This window comes from Zootoca vivipara, chromosome 5 (assembly GCF_963506605.1).
Source record: "Zootoca vivipara chromosome 5, rZooViv1.1, whole genome shotgun sequence".
In the NCBI taxonomy this organism is placed as follows: domain Eukaryota; kingdom Metazoa; phylum Chordata; class Lepidosauria; order Squamata; family Lacertidae; genus Zootoca; species Zootoca vivipara.
Window position 1 is genome coordinate 53,292,825 of NC_083280.1, and position 23,271 is coordinate 53,316,095.

Below are 23,271 nucleotides of genomic sequence, written 5' to 3' on the forward strand. Positions count from 1 at the left end.
CTTCACCAATGTGGCCTGAAACAAAAAGAGGGCTGTCTATGCTTTGTATCCACTTTGGAGCTATATAGGATAGCACCTTCATAACAATCCCTGCTCACAGTGTCATTGTTGGCAGGAACTGCTCTGAAGGCATGCATTGGGGCTCTGACAGCTACCATGATTCTTCATATGCAAGTCAATGGAGACAGGAGGATCCATGTTGGGTGTGGACTTCTTCACTGCTGCCAGCCATTTTCAGGGATGGAATATTTATTTTCTCTCTCTGACAGCTGCCCCACTGTGCACCAGCAGAGAAACTCTTGCTCACATTGACAGTGGCTGTCATGTAGTAAGCAGGTGGATATCAAATTACTCAGAAAATCAAAATCGAGGCTCTATCCTGAGTACAAGGTGAAACAGGTCCTACCCAAAGTACAGAAGTTGGTTCTGAATCAATTTGTGTGTGTCTCCAGATCCCTACTACATATGGCATCAATTTAATCGGGATCAAAAGAGAAATCCATTCAAAGTTATTATCTACATAATTCTTAACATCTAAAGCCTTCATCGCCAAATACTACTGCCTTTAAGAAGTTTCCAAAATTGTAACATCAGCAAAACTATACACGGGGAATATATCTGACAATGCATGCAGTGTTCTCAGATCAAAAGTAAAACAGTAAAATGAAAACAAAATTATATTTAAAAAACAATTATAACACGTGGGACTCCAAAATGCTTCATTTGAACTTTTAAGTACAGTGGAATCTCGGTTTTCAAACATAATCCATTTCGGAAGACTGTTCAACTTTCGAAATGTTCATAAACCGAGGCACAAAGGCCGGCCTGCAAATGTACAGAGAAAATTGAGAAAAATACAGTGGTACCTCAGCGGAAGACTTCCGAAGCACATTCAAAAACAGAAGTATTTACTTCCAGGTTTTCAGTATTCGAGTTCCAAAACGTTCATCAACGGAGACATTCGAAAACCGAGGTACCACTGTATTAATTTCAGAAACACAACTATCACAATTCTCAGATACAATGCCATAACCATTTTTCTACTAGGGTCCTTCCATACCAAACCACCTGATTTTAATACTCGACCGTGCTCTCATGACTCAGATTTTCTTTTTTAAAAAATTGTATGTAGATTATATGAGATAACCTCAAATAATTTTTTAAAAATATTTTTTGGTCTGAAATTGGGTGCAGGAGAAATTTTTAAAATTTTTAATTTTCACACGATTTAGACTAATGCAATTTCTGCGTCAGTTTAGAAAAAAACCTGTTTTGCTTATTTTTCAACCAATTGGGCTTATTTTGGTATCAAAATAAAGCTAATTTTTGTCTCTTTCAAAAGAAGGTAGAAAAATTGTATTACGTGGTTCACCGACCATTCAAAGTGAATTTTAGTCATTCTGTACCTTGGTACGTTCAATAAGCCATAGCACACAAACCACAACTAACACATGCATCATACCTTTTTTTGTAGAATGGGCTAACCATGAACTTGTTATGTTTTAAAAATCAGAAGGGTGTTTATTTGGTGGTAATAAAATATTTAAAAATTAAGTTTTGTTAATTAATAAAAAGCCCCATACGTGTTGGAACCCTTGTTCATTTTATTGTGTAAAACACTTCTGCAATGATATGGTCAAAGCTATTTTGTTTCTCATACATGTAATATGGTCAATGGTGCTGCTTTGGCCACTGTATGCAATATGACGTTTCTGATTCACCAAGAAAAAAAAATGTATTTTTTTCTTTCAGATAAAAAAAAAGTCTAACAAGTTTCTTGTGAATGAAACCAAAGGATTTAGGGAATACAGTGGTGCCTCACAAGACGAATTTAATTCGTCCCGCGAGTCACTTCGTATAGCAAAAAAATCATTTTGTGAAGCGGCTCCCATAGGAATGCATTGAAGTGCGGTTTCCCATAGGGTGCCTCGTAAGACGAATTTTTTAAAATCGTCTTGCAAGGCACCCTATGGGACGAAAAAAATTCATCTTGCGAAGCGCGCCATAGGAAACTTCATGTTGCGAGTCTCCATTGAAATTGCAAAACGCATTCATCTTGCGAAAAATTCATCTTGTGAGGCATTCGTCTAGCGAGGTACCACTGTAAGTCTACATGAGTGTGTCTGTCTTTAACAGGGAAAAAACAAAAACAGCAACTTGCATTGGAATGGATGGCAACATTTTCATGAGTGAGCCTATCTTAACAGGATAAAGTAACATAATGAAATAGCTTCACCAAAATAAATGGGACTACACCACAACTAACTTTATATTGATTGTGTATAACTCTGTATTTCAGCCCCATGTTAGAATTCCCAGCACAACAGAGGAAATGGAAGCACGTGCATTCAATTTCTTTGACACTTGGTACATGGACAGTACCCTGGTCCATATTTTCAAAACCTGAGTGGTCACCTCCTGCTGTCCTTTTCAGAAAGATACTTTTACAGCGGGGCAGATGAAGCACAAGTCAGATGGTGTCAGCTTACAGCAAACAGAATGCTGCTTTTAGTCACCGGGCTGCTTTTAGACAAATATTTGGGTCAGCAATAAAGAAAATTGGTTGGTCATGGACAAGACCCAAACATCTCTTGGCCTCACCCATTTCATGGAGTCATTGCAAAGCTCCATGAGATAAGCACTGCAAAGTGCTGTGTGTACACATAGCAAGTGACTGGAGATGAGGAAAGTAGAGGATAACAAAAAAAATGAAGTTTTAGCGCCAGTGGTATTCTGTCAGCATTACAGCTTCTGTTCATTTCCATGGGGTCCTCCAGTAAACCATGATTCTCAGCCCATTTTATTGAGGGTTCTCAACACCCCCAATGCCAAGCTAGCATTGCCATTAAACCCGTATTTGCTATTAGAGTTGAAGGGACCAACAATCCAATCCCTGCCCAAAATCACTGAGCCCCTTTTAACTAAAAAATGCCACTTCTTATCTCTTGAGGAATTATTGTAATTCATACTGTATTTGGCTGGCCCTTGAATATTCCATAAATTTTCACAATCATAGATGATCCACGAACTATACCTAAGACATTAACACACTCAGTGATTCTGAGCTAAGGAAATAAAGAGACTAGAGTTTCACCGAAACATAATTCTAAATAACCTTAATGCAGTCCTTGGAACATTAAAAACCACCCAGCAATACAAACAGAGAACCCCTGAGGGGAAGTCTGGTGAAGCATTCTGTTTGGGTCAAATCATCCCTAAGTGATGGGTTGAACATATCTATAGATGTGTCCCAATGGGAGAGGGAAGAACTAGGTAACAGAGGTGTAGGGGTACATGATAGCTATTCTAAGAGCTGAAAGCACCATAGTGGAAAACATTATGCCAGAGACATTTGGAGAGAGACACCATTTATAGAAGAGGAGGAGGAGGAGGAGGAGGAGGAGGAGGAGGAGGAGGAGGAGGAGGAGGAGTTTGGATTTGATATCCCGCTTTATTACTACCCTAAGGAGTCTCAAAGTGGCCACCATTCTCCTTTCCCTTCCTCCTCCACAACAAACACTCTGTGAGGTGAGTGGGGCTGAGAGACTTCAAAGAAGTGTGACTAGCCCAAGGTCACCCAGCAGCTGCATGTGGAGGAGCGGAGACGCAAACCTGGTTCCACAGATTACGAGTCTACCGCTCTTAACCACTACACCACACTGGCTCTCTATAGGTGTTTATATGCCAATACTAGAAGATTCCAAGACAAGATGGGAGAGCTGCAGTGTTTGGTTTTAAAGAACAGGATAGATATACCGTTGCTATAGAATAGCAACAGGATAGATATTCCATAATGGAAACCTGGTGGAACAAACCAGCAGCACATACCGGTAGTCATCATTAGATTCAAAGTCTACAGAAAGCACAGGAAGTGCATACTAGGGATGACACAGCACTGTAAGTCAAAGAGGACATAGTCAAAAAAGCTAGAATTCCCAAAAGGGACAGGCTCCTTTACAGAACCACTGTGGGTGACACTAGTAACTTAATTGTTGAGGACATACTGTCATCTCCCACCACCCTAACTAAAATTGTGAACTTGAAATTATGAATCCAAATCAAGGAAGCATTCTAAGGAGGAAGTGCTGTAGTAATAGGAGACAAATTACCCACAGATTAACTGGGTGATTGCAGTCAGGGATGGAAGTTTTCAGGATGCCCCAAAATATCTGCCCTAATGGAACTGATCAGATGGGAAGAGACACAAGACTTAAATTTAAGTGGTAAAGAGGGGATGTAAAGTGCTGTTGAACCGAATACATACTGTATGACAATGCTATCAAGTTCAACATATATGGAAGTGGGGAATCGCCAAGGAAACTGAAAGCAGTCACAAATACACTTCAAAAGAGGAACCTTCTCAAAATTCAACAGAAGTGCAAAAAGGGAAGTTGAAAGGGAAAGTCAAGAAAGTAAAAACTCTTCAAAATGCTTGGGAGTTATTAGATGCTTTGCCAGAATGTATGCAGCATTTCAGGAAAGGTTCCACCTTGGTCAAGAGGACAACAGCACAGGTACAGGTAGGTAGCCGTGTTGGTCCGACATAGTCAAAACAAAATTAAAAAAATCCTTCCAGTAGCACCTTAGAGACCAACTAAGTTTGTCATAGGTATGAGCTTTCGTGTGCATGCACACTTCTTCAGGTACCAAAGGATAAATGGACATAAATCTGACATCAGGAATCACAAGACAGAGAAACCAGTAGGAGAACACTTCAATCTCCCAGGACATTCTATACAAGATCTCAAAGTAGCTGTTTTATTGCAGAAAATTTTCAGAAACAGACTGGAAAGAGAAGTTACTGAATTGCAACTCATTACCAAGCTTAAAACCATGGAGAGACCTGGTCTGAATAAGGACACTGGATTCTTATCTCATTATACATGATAAAGCTGTCTTTAGCACCTCACCCCTTGCTTTTTCCTGCAAGACCAATTGCAGCCATTAACGGTCGTTAACAATCATCAACAGGTTTACCACTCCCATCAGCCAATCACCCATTCCCACCACCCTTCTGAGTAATACCCCTCTCCACCTTCTGACTATACATAGGGTCTGGTGACTTCTGTTTCAGTGTATCTGAAGAAGTGTGCATGCACACGAAAGCTCATACCTATGACAAACTTAGTTGGTCTCTAAGGTGCTACTGGAAGGGTTTTTTAAATTTTGTTTTAACAGCACAGTTAGTGAGTGGAGTCAAAGAAAATGAAAGTCCTGTCCAAATGAAGAGATCAAAATAAATGAAAGCAGACGGGAAGGGGTGCAAAGAAAAAGACATCACACAGCATGTCACTAAAATAAGTAAGACCAACAGCAAACATTCTTTAAACATACCAGCAGCAGGAAACCAGCCAAGGAGGCAGTTCATTTTTTGAATGGCAAGGAAGTCAAATGTGTGCTAAAGGAGGAATAGGAGATTGCAGAGGAGCTGAATGATTTGCTTGTTTCCACAGAAGACAACATAGGGCAAATCCCTATACCTGAACTAACTTTCATAGGAAGAGAGTCCATTGAACTAAAGCAAACAGTGGTGGCAAGCGATGAAATTGTAGGGCTTACCGACAAATTGAAAATAAGCAAATCACCAGGTCCAGATGGCAACAAACTAGAGTTCTTAAAGAACTCAGATGTGACATTCTGGATATTCTGTATTCTGTCTCCAAGATCAGCCTTCATACCCAAGCATTGGAAGGTGACCAACGTAACATCAATTTTAAAGAGAGATCCAGGAAGTGACAGACCAGTTAGCTTAACAGCTACTCCAAGAAAACTGGTAGAAGACATAGTATTACCAAGCTTATAGAAAAACACATATTGATGAAGAACCAACATAGCTTCTGCAAAAGTAAGACCTATCTAACAAGGTAGAGGTTATAGTATTATGCATATCCTGGAAAAACAGCTTTTTCCTCCTTTTGTATGCATAACCCAAGATTAACTGAAAATATTCACCTTACTTTCCAATACCTTCCAATAAATGAAAGCTTCAAAAATGTGTTACCTGGTTCATTTTTTATCATACTTTTATCCTGTCTTTCAACCTTAAGTCTTAAAATCTAATATTAAAATGAATATTGTTACCCAAGAATGCAATACTAGTGCATTAAAAGTAGCTTCTGTGGCATACAATTGATATACAGCAAACCTTAAATGCAAAATAATTTATTCCAGAACCATACAAAGCTTGTAAAATTTTCTTACCTGTATATTTGTTCATAGGAGATGGGGATGTAGTCACCGGGACACTGAGTTAAAAGCTGATCTATGGCACTATCCAACTTTGGCCAGTATGTGCTCTTATAGTCTTCTATTGTTATAACATTCATTACTACAAGAGAAAATAAATTATCTTAATGCACTTATGGAACACAACAGAAAGAATGATAAAATAATTGCACCAACATTCTTAGCAACATCTGTAAAGCTGTCTTAAATTTAAATCACCTCTATAATGCAAAAAAAGTATTTTTTGAGGTGCAAAAACGTATATTTCACTGTGGTACAAGAACAAGAATTTGTTCTCATCAGTGTGCTAGAGTTATTAATATGTTTCTTCCAACACAAAACATGTTTAAAGACAGACATTATACATATGCACCTAACCCCAAGCCAAACCATGGCGAAATGTGAACAAGCATGTGGATACTCAAAAGAAAAATTTGCAGTCATTGTGCCCTACTCTGGACCTGCTGCTACCTGGAACAGAGCCATGGTCTGGCTTAGCATTACATCTCAATCCACATTTATGGTCCTTTTTGCTACAGACAAATCATGAGCTATAACCAAGGTTTGTTCGTGGCTTACTGCTCATTGTTTGTGCAGTGGTGAAAATTCAGATGTAACAGTAAGGCAATCTATGGCTTGGCTCTGAATAGTGTGGCACCAGAGGACACAGGCAAAGAAGCTGATAGATGTTTGCATTCGATTGCTTCCTGAAACACACAGATGTTTACATAGCAATTTTCCCAACTCAAATATTTATACTTTTCTTAGTAAAACAATAGGGCAAACAACATGCACTTCCATAAGCATGTGTGTGCACGCATGCAAAAGTAAATGCACATTGGGTAACTATTTATGCTTTTATGTTGTTGAATTGTTTTTGTTGATTATGTTTTATTGTAAGCTTCTCTGGAAACCTACTGGTACAAGAGCAAGATATTGTTTTATATAACCCAGTTTTTCAAGCGCTCCAAGTGCCTTGCATACTCTATTAAAACAATCCTTCCAACTACCCTGTAAAATAAGCCATATGCAATGCCAAACATAACAAAATGGTTTGGGGATCAGGTTATTTAAAGGACTATGTTATTCTGCATAAATCTGACTGTTGGTGTTTAGAAGAACTGTACAGCCAAAACAATACCCACATATGTAGCCAAACTAGGGAGGGCAGCAATTCATGCACACACTGTGATGCTATCAGGGAAACAGTTTAAGCAGCAAGAAGCACCATCCTCAGCTGGAGACCATATGGTGACTGGCATATGAGAGCAGTCTCTAGTGTGTATAAGCACACAAATTCATGTCACCAGAGATCAGACACATGTCCCATAGTTGGTTATCTCTTAACATTTCCATGTGTAGAGCTTTATAGCTGTGGAGCAACTTGGACAATAATCATGAACCTACAACTGAAGAGAGCGCATCAGCTCCTCACCTGTTAAGACAGGTACAACCAGAATCCCATCACCCCAGGGAGCAACTGTGGTTATTACCCGCCCCTGCCCCCCCAAAAAACCATCCCTTCACTAAGATGCGAGGACAGAGCAATGCTAGAGGATTTACGGCCGTAAACTGAATGTCGGTTTCTGGGAGCCATTATTTGTGGAGGGCCCTGCATGTGGGCATCCTGGGACATCTTTGGGTGGTCACATGAGAACAGGATGTTGGACTAGCTGGGCCCCTGGCCAGATGCAGCAGGGCTCTTCTGACGACCTTAAAAAATGGCAAATGGGCCGGGATGCTCCATGCCTGCCCCCTTTGCTGACACTCCTGGTTCTGCAATGAAAGGGGGAGCACGAACCGAGCTGGCCTCCTCCGCTCTGCCCAGCTCCCCAACAGATCGACCGTGTTGCGGGCAGGATGGAGGTGGCGCAAAACACGGCCGCCTTGGCCTCTCTCTCACTCACAGAACTTGGAGGCCGAGGGGTTGATGTTGAGGTTGATGCTGGCGGCGGGGCCCCCCTTGCCCGGCGTGGCTTCGCATCCCTTCCCTGGCCCGTTGGCGGCCTCGGACATCATGTGGATCTCCAGCTCCTCCTGGGGCGACAGGGAGGCCCTGTGGGGCTCCCCGGGGGACGGAGAGCCCGGCCGGCGCCGCGTCTGCCCATAGGTCCCTCCTCCTCCTGCGGCTTCGGCCGCAGCTTCCCAGTTGTTGTGGTTCTGGTCGTCCATTAAGGCCTCGTAGCTGCTGCTGCTACTACTGACGCTTCCGCCTCCTCCTCCGCCGCCGCCTCCTCCTGCTCCTCCGCCGCCCCCCTCCTCCTCCATGCTCTCCTCCTCCATCCCGACAGGCCTGGAGGGGCCCGCTCTGCCCGGGCAGGGAGGAGGGGGCGGGCAGGGAGAGCGCGGCCTGTCACAATCGCTTCCCGCCCATCGCCGAACGGCGCTGTCGCGTCTCCAGGTTACGCGGAACGGCAGGCGGCTGCGGCTGCTTTCAGGGCGGCTAACTCCGGAAGCGGATCCGGCCTTGGCAGCCGTAAAGCGACCGTCGCCTGCGCACGACTCTTTCCGACGGCTCTCCCCTCCCCTAAGCAGTAGTTTACGGCCCGGCCCAGTTTGCTGCCGCGGGGCATTCTGGGAAATGTCGTTTATGATTGGCCTCCCCGCCATGACACAAGAGGCAAAGGATTCCAGAAAACCTCGAAGCTGCTGTAGCACTGGGGGCGAGGCAGGGTCGGAAGTGGTAGAATAAGCACTCCTCTCCTTTCCCCGCTATGTTATGTGGTGCTAGAGGTTTCCAAGCCCCAAACTGAATATTTTGTTGGAGAGCAATTCTGAAAAGTGAGGAAAGCAGCCTCCGTCTAACAAATCCCTTTACAGGGGGCAGAGAGTTCTTTTTTCTTTTATTTAACCACAAAGCAGGTGATCTCTCGTTACGCCTAGATCAAGCATAGACTAACTCGGCCCTCCAGATGTTTTGGGACTACAACTCCCATCATCCCTAGCTAACAGGACCAGTGGTCAGGGATGATGGGAGTTGTAGTCCCAAAACATCTGGAGGGCCAAGTTTGCCTATGCCTGCCCTAGATGCTCACTACCTGCTACAGACTCCAGTGGGTCGGCTCCCCTCCTCCATTTTACTTTCCTTGGTTGTTGTCCATATTTGAGGGCACCCTGGGCAAGTGGTGGGTTCCTTTCCTAGCAGGCAGGGGCAAAACTAGGCTTTTTTTCACCTGAGTCAAAGTCTCAGTTTGGCGCACACACCCCACACGCATTTGTGTACACAGGCTTAGCATACTTAGGTACCTGCCATTTTGGTAGGTGGGAGCATTGGGGTGCTTCTCACTGGCAAGACATCCCCACTGCCAGTGGATCTCCCCACTAGCAAGAGGCCAGAAGAGCCAGGCCCACAACTGATGTCAACCCTGAGACCCCTTTTATTTTTTTAAAAAGACTAGCACACTGAGCAATGAAAGACAGCTGCACCTAGTCACCCTTTGATTGCCCACAGACTGATCTAGTGTCACTGTTTCTAAGTATATTCAAAGTTCAAGTTTACTTACAAATTGCAAAGGAAGGTCAAGAATACACTTAAAATATGGGCTGTTTATTTCTACCAACTATAATTCGGAATCTGCTCTATTTGTTTTTATGAAAAAGAAAAAGATAGGCAAATATGATAAGCATAAAATGTGGCACCTTGATATCATACCTCCAGATGCAAGCAAAGCGATAAAAGCCACTGCGACTGCTTCCTAATCACCCATAATGTGCCACTCATTTCTGTGGAGGCACAGCACTGGAAAGTTTGGAGGAAGGTAGAGTTAACCAATGTGAGCACAAAGTCTTGCAAAGTATGTATGAATACTCATAAAAGCAGGGACATCACATTCTGCTACATCTTTTCACACAAAAGATTACCTCAGCATGGCACATTAATTTGCTGTCTCTGCTATGGCTAGTTTTTATTGATGTCCTGCTATCCCTGGCTTGCACATGGGGGAAAAGAAACAGAGGGTTAATTTATTGCCTTTGTCTGGTATTAGCTTCACATCACTGCTCTCTTGGTACACCAGGTGGTTTGCTGTTTTTAGCATCACTGGAGCCTATTAGGATGGATATAAAACTCTGGAACCTCGGTCAAGAAGCCATTTCTAACATAATTTCTGGTCCCTGCACAGCTCCATATGCGAATCTGCACATCATTCTCGATAGCTATTGAGAAGCATTTTATATTATTCTCCAGCAGGGAAAAACGATCACCATCCTGCAGACCTGGCTGTCAGTCTCAGTTATACAATTGTCAGGCATTTAGAATTGGTAGACATAAGGAGCACCGCAGAGGGGTTTCTTTTTTTCCTCCCTCTCGCATCCTGCTTTTTAGGAAATTGTTTCATTTGCAGCCCTCAAATACACACTGAACTGCTGTGATTCTTGAAAAAAAGGACATGGAAAACAATGTAGTTTAGAAAAAATAATACATTATCTCTGTACATGTCCCCTGGTAAGGGATATACAGTACTACATCCTGATATTCTCCACTGTCAGAACAGGAGGAGCTAGAGCATGGGGTAGCCAACCCTGGAGTCCAGCAATATTTTGGGAACACCAGGCTGACAACCCCTGAACTGGAGGCTTGCTAAAAATGAAAAATGCATTTTGCTGGATTCTAACAAGGACCAGAGAAATATGATATGCCTTCTGATCCTGTTCTTATTTGCTCATAGGTAAGCCCCCTGAATTCAGTGGGACTTACTTCCAAGTAAGTAGGGGGGGCATCATTGCTTATACAAGAGTAGCTATGCAGGACGGAGCTGCAAGTTGCCTGGAATGTGGTGTTTGTTCTATGCCACACACAAAAATTATCCACACACACCCATGTTACCGGAACCTTAATCCTAAAACTGATTGTTCCATGGAAGGGGGATTTCAAGGGTTCAGAATGCATGGGAAGAGTTGGCCCTTTCCTCCCAGCTGGCACCTCCTTAGAAACATCCACTCCCTTACATGGTAATTAGGCTTATGATGGAAAGCTCTAATTCAAGCAAATGATGGGGCGGGGGGAAGGTCTAGACTTCAGTTCTGTGCAGGATCAAGGGAATAGATAGGGTCAAGGGAATAGATACAGTCAAGGGAATAGAGAACATGGTCCAGGTTCAAAGACAATATGGGCTGCACCCAATCACAGTCTGGCAGTTCTCTACCCTTAGTTTAAATACATCAAATATGTTATATCACTTCAGGGGCTTTGTCAGATAGCAGGAATTGCAAATGTCTAACCTTTTTGTCTGATTGAAGACAAAGTTTCAAGTCTAAATGCACGGGTTCCCCGAAGGTTGGCTGATTCACATCCAAAGAGGCTTATAACAGGGGGAAATGTATTTTCTTTCCTGTTTGCTGCTGACAGCTGTATTCCTGTTACTTTGCCCACTGTGTGGAGAACCTGAAAATATGATTTTGATAAAAGGATGAAGACGAGAAGTGTGAGGCCCCAAAATACATGCAGAAAACACGAGCGGATTATGAATTTGTTAAATGTGATGATTGACAAGGAAATTGTTCCTGAACGCATAATACAATTGAAAGCCTGGCTGTAAAGCAATATGAGTGATCTTGATTTGAAGTTAAGAGGATTAAAAGAGTGTAAATAATTCAAGTCCCAAGGGCTGCATTTAGAGATTATTTTTTTCTTACAATTTATACATGCATCCACTCGGGGGAGTACTTTCAATTTGATATTCCTTTTCATGTGCTTTTCCGCTCAGTGCTTCTTTCCCTGATCAGAATGTCAGCTTTCTATTCAGCAGAGAGAAGGCGATAAGAAGTAGTCAGAAAAGGAAACTTAACAAATAAGAATTATAGGAGCAGTCCTGGGAGCGGCTGCCTCAAGAATTGCTATCAGCAAAAGTGTCTCTCCAGACACCGTTAGGGGGGGAAAGGGGGGGGGAGAAGGCATAAAGGCACAGAAACCATTTAGTACTTGGTTTTAAAGCACATAATTGGAGCTAAATGTGGTATCTGCTTCCACTTGCCAGTGGAGCATGAGGAACCCCTGCACTCCACCATATGAACCATATATACAGATCCACATCCTATTAAAATTATGTTCATTTCATGAACTACGGTTCATATCTCATTGCTGCAAGACAGAGCCATCCATTATTATTATTTTTTAAAAATGGTAAACTTTATCAGTTGAGTGCTTACTGCTTACTAATAATATATTTTAATGTATACCTCTTTGAGGCTTTGACAATTAAAGGTATATAAATCCTGCTAAATAAATTCAAAGAACATTGCAAGAATAGCTGCATATATACTGGGTGCCCATGTGTTACATGATGTAGATAAGTCCAGTTCAGAATGCAATATAAAGAGGGAGCAGAGAGGGGACAGGAGACAGGAGACAACAGGGCTTGATCAAGAGTAGTGAAGTTTGCTGCTACTCATCAATCAGAGGTGCTTGGAGTCACTTGAATTCCAACCTACAATACCTGGTTTTGAAGGTGTTTGGTTACATTGCTAAAGGAATCAGAACCATGGACAGCTCTTCTCACCCTGGAAACATGCAGAGATTACCCTAAAAAGGATGAACTGTTGAAGAAGCTGTCTTGCAATGACTTCAGCAACTAAGAACAAGGTGACTGTAACAGGATTTGTTTTAATGGGTAAGAGTATCCAGTCACACTAAGGCATCAAAAATTAGTTACTTAGATATAAGATTACATTTTCATTTTTTTAAAAAAGCAAAGATAGGTCTACATCTGCTTCCAAAGGATTCACAGGACAGCATCTCATTAAAGATCTGTGTAGCTGTGTCAGCACACACAGAGTACCATGCACTAACAAATGGTTAGCATTTGATACAAATATGATGATGATGATGATGATGATGATGATGATGATGATTTTATTTGTACCCTGCCCATCTGACTGGGTGATTTCCAACAAATATAAAAGCATAATAAAACATCAAACATTAAAAACCTCCCTATATCAGAAGGCAGGACAGATATGTCCCCCTGCACTATAAGCAAGATTCCACATTGTCACTCGACACAGTTAATGGGCTATCGTCCTCTGGTAAGTGCAAAAAGTCCCAGCCTTGGAGCTGCAGAAGGGGTGGGAAACACTCCTGAAGTTACATGGCCAATCCCATCCAATTTCTAGCGCCAAAGTTTGGGGAAAGGCTGTATTGCCAATGCAATCCAAAGGTCACAAGTCCAGACCAACAAACTTCTACCACCCTTTTAAGCTCCAAAGCTGGATGGAATGGCAAAGGTTCTTTTGGCCACTGTGTTACAAAGGTATCTGGACTCTTTCAGCAGCACAGAATCAAAACCCTCCCCCATCATGCTTTCTAACTTCAGACTTGGACCTGGAGAAGGGAGGAGAGACACAAGGTCAAAATCAATCTAGTGGTAGAGTTCTGGTGTCCTTACATCAAAATCCTCAATTCCCCCCCCCCAAGTGATCCTGGTGGAGAGGGACTCGTGCGATCAGCTCTGCACACGTGACTGTGATGTAGCACCTTGAGATGAACCCACACCTTGAGATAAACGTGATGTAGCACCTTGAGATGAACCCACACACAAATAATTTCCACCCTGCTGCTTTAATATCTAAAGAAGATTACTATGAGAGAGATAATTCTATGCCCACTTTTCTGACAGTAAGCACCTTTGAACACAATGCGACTGATTTCTTAGTAGACATGTGTAGGATTGTGCTGCTGATTATTGTGCTTGTAAAGCAAAACTTTTTGAAAGTGGCCCAACTGTTGCAACTGTCACCTCTTACTGCCTGTCACCCCGTGACAGACCTTTATCACGCCAGTTTAAATACAGCTTAACATGCTGAAAATGAGCAAATCAAACATTTCTGTAAACCAGCGAATTCAGAGACACTAAGAGATAAGAAAGACACTCACGATATACGTTGCATTGCCTGCTTTACACTAGGCCTTTATTTTGCAAGCATTTTTACCCAACATTAAAGTGGTTATATTATGCTGCTTGCACTGACACTCAATTTTAATCAGTGGTTCTAAAACCCAGTCTGCTGTAAGTTTCTCATTTAGATTTCCACTCTACAAGGCTAGCTAGCTGCCTGTCAGAAGCTTGGCTTAGACACACTCCTGCCTGAACAAAATGAGTTGGCTGGCTTTCCCTGCATAATGCACACCACCTGTGTTCTGGAGGAAAGAACTGGCATCCATTTGTTTTCATTGAGGCTTACCTACATCTATCTGTCATTTCAGCCCTTGCATCACAAGTTCATGAGAGCTTGGCAAGTTTGCAGTGGTAATGCAAATTCAAAAAATCCCAAATGGTTCTTAGTTACGCCATTATGTTAGGCAAACATCCTTCACTAGAGCAATAGCTGAGTTGTCTACTGATGTAGACACTAGGAATGCATTAACTATTCACCTTTTTTAAAAAAAAAAGAAATTGAGTGGGGGTATCAGAACTAATGCAGAAATGCAGTAGAAATTCATCTTGAAAATCCGCTTTGGGTGCTTCCAGGTGGATGTTTTTATTGTTAGGTCAATGCTTCTCATGTGCCCCCCCCCTTTTTCTTTTTTGCAGTATCTCACCAACATTGTTGGCATTAAAATGCCAGCCCATATTTTTCCCCCATTTAATCCAAATTTACCCTTTTGGGGGGAAATTAAATAAGTTTTAAAAATGCAGCCTGGAATACCTCAACAAACTATTTCAAAGTTCTTATCTGAAGGAAGCCTTAGGGCACAAACTTTACCCCTGGCCAGCTGCAGTGCAGCTTAATGGAGCGATACAACTAGCACTGCACCCACTGTCTCTATGCTCACACCAACCAGAACAGAATGGGTGCAGGGAAAAAATGCCCCTTCACTGTTCCAGATACCAGACTGGTACAGTGAAGAGGACCAGATCAGGGCCATTACTACTGCATGGCAACAGGATGCTCAGCAAAGGAGCCAGCATCCCATCTTAGCCTGTACTAGCTTCTGCCCACCTGCCATTTTGGTAGGTGGGAGCATTGGGGTGCTTCTCACTGGCAAGACATCCCCACTGCCAGTTGATCTCCGCACTAGCAAGAGGCCAGAAGAGCCAGGCAAGGCTGGGAGGAGGGACATCTCAACCCTATCAAAGCCCCCTTCAGCCCATTGGATCAGGGTGGATCCTATAACCCATGACAGTTATGTAGAGGAGGGAATACTATCTAGTCACCCTACTCCTGAAGCTTTTTACCCTCATTGCTGATGCTCCTTTCTAGACTCACGATGTATGTGATCCCAGCCAACCAGTACCATGCCATGAATGGAATGATGGCATTATGCTACATAGCCAATCAGATTTGGATACATGTTGACATCTCTGAGGGCAACTGAGAGTGAGGGCAGGTGGAGGCAAATTAAACAAATACATGGGGAAATTGCAATAAGTAAGAGAGATGTGCACCTTGTATGCTTTACACAAAACATGACAAACAACCTGTTTTGTTACAGCAGACTCTAACCAACATTGGGCATGAGCAAAGACCCCCATATACAGTATCTCTCTTCAACTGTCTTAGGGCCTGTTCTCTAGAACTCCTGAGTTTTGTGTTAATCCTGAACTGGAATTGCTCAAGATGCTTGGGAACTCAAGCATACAAAGCACACACTGACTGGATTCCCTTAACACTGCAGGTTGTATTTTTAGCATGGCTTGAAATATTTGCAAAGAATAGTGCGTAATTTTGGCTCAGTCCTGGGTGGAATCACGACCATGTGAAAAAATAGCACCATGTTTTTATTCTATTGCATGATTTGGAAGCCATGATGGTAGTGGCAGCTATTTTATGCCTGAGAAAAAAGGGCAACCACAACAATATGCACAAATCCTGCTGCTTGGTTGTGCTCCTTTATTTCCTGGCAATCTTTCTTACCATCTCACTAACCCTGCATTTATGTGGCCAGGCCACTGAAAGCTTTCAAAACCTCCTCCATCTCATGCAAGTCTTTCTTAATTAAAAGCATAAAAGGGAACTGAAACTTTCTCAGGGAAGGAAAATAGCCCCCCCTTTATAATCTTTGAATCCTTCATTGTTTTCTTGGTTTGTTTCATATAATAAGGGATGGGAATGAACAAAACCATCCCTGCCAAAAAATTCCAGTGCTGGAGAAATAATCTTTAATCATATGTCAATGAAATTTTGTGTTTCTTATAACAATCTGCCAACAGCGCTTTAAAAGAAACAACCAAAACCTACAATTGCATTCTTTGGAAACAGCACAGTAACTGGAATTATGCCCACAAAAGGGAATAAACCTCTGTAATTTAATTTGGTTTTATTTATTTAAAATGTGTTTATAGGGGCTAGAGTTGGTGCCAAACTCCAGAACAGTGATGGTCGAGATACCAAATTTCGTCTTGGAGACTGGGTGAAATGTTCACATTCCATACTGTCCTGCAAACAGCTGGATTTATTTTGAGCCTATCCCAAGGGCTCTAGGGCTGGTGTGAGAAACCTACGCTTGTTGGTGTTGTTAGACTACAACTCCCATCATCCCTGAACCCTGGCCTTTCTGGCTGTGTGCACACCTACTCATTTGTAGTGCAAAGACGTTTTCCTCAAGACAGGATCATGTGTGCTGGTCCTCAGCAATTCTGCTTTCAATCTAGATTGATTCTACATCCTGCCATCCACAAGGGTCAGTGAGTTTTCATTTGAAAATCACCGCATTGGTTAGCTTCTCCCTGTCAATTCCTCCCCACACATGCCCCAGCTGAATGAAGAAAGAAGTGGTGGTTCCAATCTTGGTATGGTATGGTATGTTGTGGGTTCCACTCTGAAGTTAGTTATTAGTCACCCAGACACCAATGGAACAAATTAATCATGGTTGGCTTAACTCCCATTACTTTCAATGGAGTTAACAGTGGAGTCCTGTACATGTCCACTCAAAAGTAAGCCCCATTAACGTGAAAGGGGCTTACTCTCAGCAAGTAAAGGTACATAGGATTGCAGCTTTAGTCATAACTAACTCTCATTGTATTGGAGCCCATAGTAAAAAAAACATTTCAGTGTTGACAGTGACTGTTTTTGTAAGTAAACCCTGCCTGACAGGGTTTATTATGAGCTTCTTTCTTCCATTTAATTTCCTGTGTCAAAAGAAATGATCTGTGATAATTACATAAATTAGATAACTTCATCTCACTTTCCATGACTGACAGTGCAATTTAGTGCATTCTAAGCACAGCCTGCCTGAAAAACACCACAAAAATATCCTATAGATCTAATAATAATAATAATAATAATAATAATAATAATAATAATAATAATGCATATCAATCATAGCACAGACGGCTAGATTTTAATTAGATGGACTTCTCCCTATAACAAATGGTTGAGTGTCTGCCATCCATTTAAATCTGTGGCCATGTTTGGTGTGATTATATCAAAAATTTGCTTTAACCATGTTCTGGATGTTTTTGTGACTAGAACCCTGTGTGTTTCAGGTTCTTTTTTCTTTGAATTGTAGGTTTGTTTGTTTTTATATTACTCCAAACCTTGCCTCCCACACACCTTCCAGAATCATGGGCTGCCAGTCTGGAGAGCTTCTTTCGCTTTTTACATTTTATTTATTGATATATGAAAATTTTATACTGCTGCATCATAAATGAAGAGTAGCTTGTGAGAGCCATGCAGTCTGAACTGGAGCAACCAGTTGAGACCTTCTCACACGCTGAGTTTCTCAGATAAACAGGAGGGGGGGAAGGCTTGATTACCTAGGCCCTTCCAAGGTGAGCTAAGCCTAACAGGACAGCTTACTCTATGGTTTTAACCCCTTCATGCATTAATTAGACTTAAGCATGTTGGTTATATAAGGCTAGTTATCCCACGAATGCATTTAATATATCTATTAAGAGATAGAAAACTATAACTACATTTGTTTGGAAAACATTTTACTCTTACTCAAAGTGGTCAGAGATAGCTGACATTTTACTCTTATCTTCACTCTCAACAGGAATTTAGCTGCAGTTTCTGTAATAATCTTATTTGTATCAGAGAAAAGAGGAAAAACAATACTCAGACAGTATTCTAGTCTAGGATACAAAGAGATTAGTGGATTACCCACCTCTTTCTGGAGAGCTCAATAAAAGTTACAAAATAATAAATGTATAGCTTACTGTTTCAATTTCATCTGAATCACAGGGGCATACCCTATTAAAATAGGCTACCCCATTAAATCTCTCATCGGCTGACAGTATCACACTGAAACATACAAAAGAAGACCCCCTTCTTGTATTTTAGAATGCTTAAGTTTTGAGAATAATTGGCTTGCAAATTAACAGAATAGAGTAAATGCTGGATGACAAAGGTGAGTACATCTTATTTGCTACTAAAATTTATTTGAAATTCTATATATTTGATGTTCTGAATAATACAAAACCCCAGTCCAATGCAGATCATGGATATATCCCTAGATCAGCCAATTCTCTAATCTTGTCTGAATTAAAATTCATTTTTTGGTCCATATCCAGCAAATCAATGATCTCAGACACCAGTTCAGGGATCTCAATTGCCTTCCTGGGATTTTAACATAAAGAGAAATACAGCTGGGTTCCATATGCATAGTTGATACTGTACTCCAGATCTACAGGTGACCAGGTTCAATGTAGATGTTAAATAGTCTGACAGAAAATATATAACCTTGCAGCCCATTGACTACAAGCATCAATCTTTTACTACCATATTCTGAGAGATTCACTCCAGAAGGGCTGAAGCTACTCCAGAATGGTTTCCCTCAATCTCACATTGACGAGATGATCCTGAAGGATATTCCATTGAATTGTCCAAGAGAATTAAGTATGTCATCCTCCACCTATTGGCCCCTTCATGAATGTCATTGACTAGGATCAGGTAGGTAGCCGTGTTGGTCTGAGTCGAAGCAAAATAAGAAAATTCCTTCAGTAGCACCTTAAAGACCAACTAAGTTTATATTTTGGTATGAGCTTTCGTGTGCATGCACACTTCTTCAGATACACTAGAAACAGAAGTTCTGTTTCTAGTGTATCTGAAGAAGTGTGCATGCACTTCTGTTTCTAGTGTATCTGAAGAAGTGTGCATGCACACGAAAGCTCATACCAAAATATAAACTTAGTTGGTCTTTAAGGTGCTACTGAAGGAATTTTCTTATTTTGCATTGACTAGGATGTACCTGTTCCAGAAAGTCAAAGTCGATTCATCATCTGTTGTGCTGTGATTCTGATAAATTTAGCTAAATTGATGCATATTTTGAAAACATGGCTGTTAGCTGACCTTAAAGCATTTAATTTTGGAATGTTTAGCAAACAAAGACACTAACGAACACTGGCACCCAGCTGCCATTTTTTATTTGTTTGTTTGAAAATCTGACTTTGATAATCTATTTCAACAAGATGTATGGCAACGCATTCAGTGCAAACTCTTATGAAGCAGATACAAAGATAAAGTATACCAATCAGATACCATCGCAGCGGGAAATCAAAATCAAATCTAATTACCTCTAATATGTTTTTCTTAAATTGTTTTCTGCAGAGGTGAAATGTGAAGTATCATACAGTGTGAGCGAGCTTCTACCTGCTGCTTTATTAGATAACTGTCATGCATAAATTGCTATTATGAGTTTAATTTGCTTCACACAGTTCATCCAAACACTGTATAATCAGCCTTGACACAACCAAGAGAACAATTGCTACCTATTTTGCCTTACAATAATGGAGAATTGCTGCCTTCTTGCTTTCCCTCCTTGTTCACCTCCCCTGTGTCCAGTTAGAAGAGAAATGACATACCATGGGGTATCTGCCACAAGATAAGAAATCTGAAGCTCCCTATGCATGAGGAAGCTTCAGTGTGCATTATGGAGAGCCTGCCTACCCAAGTGATTTGCCATTCACTTCCAACAGTGGAGGCACATGCCATGTGTTCTGTGTGGAGCTGGCTGGCATGTGGAGCTACTCTTGATCTACGAAAACGAATAAGGGATTATTATTTTTGCAAAAAGGACATTCATGCCTGAAGGAAGATACATGCACACAAAGCTTGAGTCCAAGCACAATGCTTCCAGCCAGTGGGAATTGGTCCTTCTCTCCATATCCCATTAGACTTGAGAAAGCCACTCACACCACTCAAAAAGAAGCAAAAACAACAACAACAAAACCATTATGTTGCGCTTCCCTTCCAATAAGAATTAAATCATTGCAAAAAAAATGCATATATAAATGTGAATATTATTAATATAAATACTGATAAATATGGGTTTGGGTTTTCTTTCCTCCAAAGAAGGTGAGAGGCAGAGAGGGGAGACTAATATTTGTGGCTCTGGCTTCTCCTTCTCTAATTCAATTAGCAATTGTCTTACAATTAGCTTCATTTTGACAAGTTGGCAAAAAAGAAATCCTGCTGTGAGGAGTCTGATCATGTACAGCTTGAAATAGCAGAGCGGTTTAGAAAGGAGAGAGTTAAATCAAAAAGCCCATTTCAGAGGCCAAGCAGCCTAGCAAGAAAAACAACTGACCTATTTCTCTTTTTTGTTTTATTAAAAAAGAACTTGGGGGGGGGGGTTTCCGCCTCTCCCCTACTGATCTGAATTTGATAAAGCATTAGCTAGATCTAAGGAAGGAAGAGATGAAAAGTGGATATTCCAGAAACTAAGCCAGAATCTAAAAATAGTCACCTCTGGTTTACTGAAAGTAAATTAAACAAAAAAGGGAACTAGCTTTGATTCCAACTGCTTTAAAAATGGCTACATCATGCTATGTTCAAATATATGGGGAATAAACCTTTCTACAATGAACTTTTTAAAAGCTATGCCAGTATGAGAGAGCTTGAAAATGCATACACAAGGAAAGAATTCTTTCTCTATCCCATGGGAATAGTTATGCAACTCATCCCACAAATTGTTATTAGGAATTACGTAGAGTGACATTCTGGTTTTAAGAAAAGCCTGTGGACATCACTAACCATAAAAAAATTCTTTTATTGTCCACTAGCACTCTTCAAACTTTATCTCCTCCAATAGGAAAATCTGACATCAAACAAGGGCAATGTTCCTCACTTGCACAAGCAGTCTTGCTTGTCCCAGCATTGTCACTAGATTCCAGGTATCTGCACCAGAGCTCTGGATCACAGTTCAGCCACTAAAAATCCCAAGGCTAGTCCAGCCTGAGAGGGAGCTGCCTTTCTCACCTTCACCCATTGAGAACCCAGAAGCAGAAAGGAACAACCCATGGCTGTGCTAATGGGACTTGCTGGTAATCCCTTACTCAAAGTGGTCAGAGATAGCTGACCAGGTACCTTGGTTCTCAAATTTAATCTGTTCTGGAAGTCCATTCCAAAACCAAAGTGTTCCAAAACCAAGGCGCGCTTTCCCATAGAAAGTACTGTAATGCAAAAGGGATTAATCCATTCAAGACTTTTAAAAACAATCCCTAAAACAACAATTTAACATGAATTTTATCATCTAATGAGACCATTAATCCATGAAATGAAAACAATAATCAATGTACTGTACTATAAAATAAATAAGACAGTATTGTAGATGACAAAAAAAAAAATCTTGCCTGCACTGGTAACAGTCATTGTTTGGATGGGGGGCTTTTATCCATTTCCACAGTCACAATCTATCAGTCAGTAGCTGAACTGGGTTCCACACAGTCACAAAAACCGAAAAAGCCTCAAAAACAAAAGAACCAAACTTAATCCGTTCTGGAAGTCCGTTTGATTTCCAAAATGTTCGAAAACCAAGGCGCAGCTTCTGATTGGTGCAGGGCCCCCGGAAACAATAGCCCACAACCACATCCAAAAAACATTTGAAAACCGGAACACTTATTTCTGGGTTTTCGTTGTTTGGGAACCAAGGCATTTGAGTACCAAGGCATTTGAAAACCAAGGTACCACTGTACAGTAGATAGATAATAGAGCTGCAGGGATAACAGTGCCTGTCTAAGACATTTTTCTGCCTGAGGTGGAATAGATAAATGGTGCTTCAACCAATATATTTTGCCATTGTAACAGAAAATCTCAAATACTCCTCTCCTCATCCCTGGCTGTAAAAATAATGACGACGCAATAAGAAACAACTAGCAATTTTCTACTCTTTTGTGACTTCCAAAATCAGCTGCCTGAGGCAGCTGCCTCACTCTGCCTAATGGTAGGGCCTGCTCTCGCTGGGGAGAACAATGGACCAGGACTGGGGACAGAATTGGTGCGGCACTGTCCCTATTGATTGCTTACACAGGCATAGGAAGATGAGGCTTGGACAGTCTCCAGGACATTAAAAGACCATGCAAGCCGCCACGTCAAAGGGAGAGCTAGTACAATGGCATCTACTTTATTTTTTCTCTATGTTGGCATTCATCCCAGAATGGTTTGGTTTCTGTACATCCAAAACAAAGGTCAATGCATTTTTGAAACGGTTTTCAAATGGTTGCTTATTTGAATCAGACCGAAAACTGTGCATGCGCGCGCGCGCACACACACACACACACACACACACACACTGGGAGCACAAGAATACCTTGGGGGCTATGAATGGATTGTGGTTTATGTATTTCTCATTCCCATTCTGCTTTACATACCCGCATTCCCCACAACTGACAACATTCATTTTGTTCCATATGTGCAGCAGAGCCGACAGCTTCCAATAAACTCTGGGGGCTTATTCCTTTCGACATAAAAAAAAAAAAAAGAAGGTCCCTCAGGACCTATTCTCACAAACTTCATGGGACGCAGGAGCTATTCTGACTCCCAACCTTAGTGTTCATGGATTCAAGTAGTTACAGAGATGTCAGCTGGCATGTTAAAGTCAAATGGATCAGATTTGGGTGCCCTGTTGCAGGAATAGCCTTTGAACTTTTACATTAATGTGCCAAAAGCTGGACTGAACTGACTTCAGCATGTACATAACCAGCTCTACCAAGGTGAGAAGGTGGCATTTGGTCACTGAAAGCCATGTTCCTGAAGGATCATGAAACCCACTCTCGTTTTCTTTGGGCTCATTCACCCAGAGAGCCCTATTCCTGTCCACTCATCCTCACCCCCCTGATCTCACTGCAGTTGATAAAGCTCACCTTCTCTGGGCAGCAGAAAAGAAGAGGA

The 23,271-nt window shown here is 41.6% G+C and overlaps 1 protein-coding gene across 3 annotated transcripts in view; it reads right to left on the minus strand.

The window, feature by feature from the left end:
* Positions 1 to 8,718, minus strand: part of CACUL1 (CDK2 associated cullin domain 1) — a 40,070-nt gene extending 31,352 nt beyond the window's left edge. For all 3 annotated transcript variants that reach the window (XM_035137873.2, XM_035137872.2, XM_035137871.2), the window contains exons 1-2: positions 8,133 to 8,718; positions 6,202 to 6,328 (exon numbers count right to left, since the gene is read on the minus strand). In XM_035137873.2, the coding sequence (XP_034993764.1) occupies positions 6,202 to 6,328; positions 8,133 to 8,508 (503 nt within the window). In that variant the 5' untranslated portion in view covers positions 8,509 to 8,718. The remainder of the gene's footprint in view (positions 1 to 6,201; positions 6,329 to 8,132) is intronic.
* Positions 8,719 to 23,271: the final 14,553 nt, after the last annotated feature.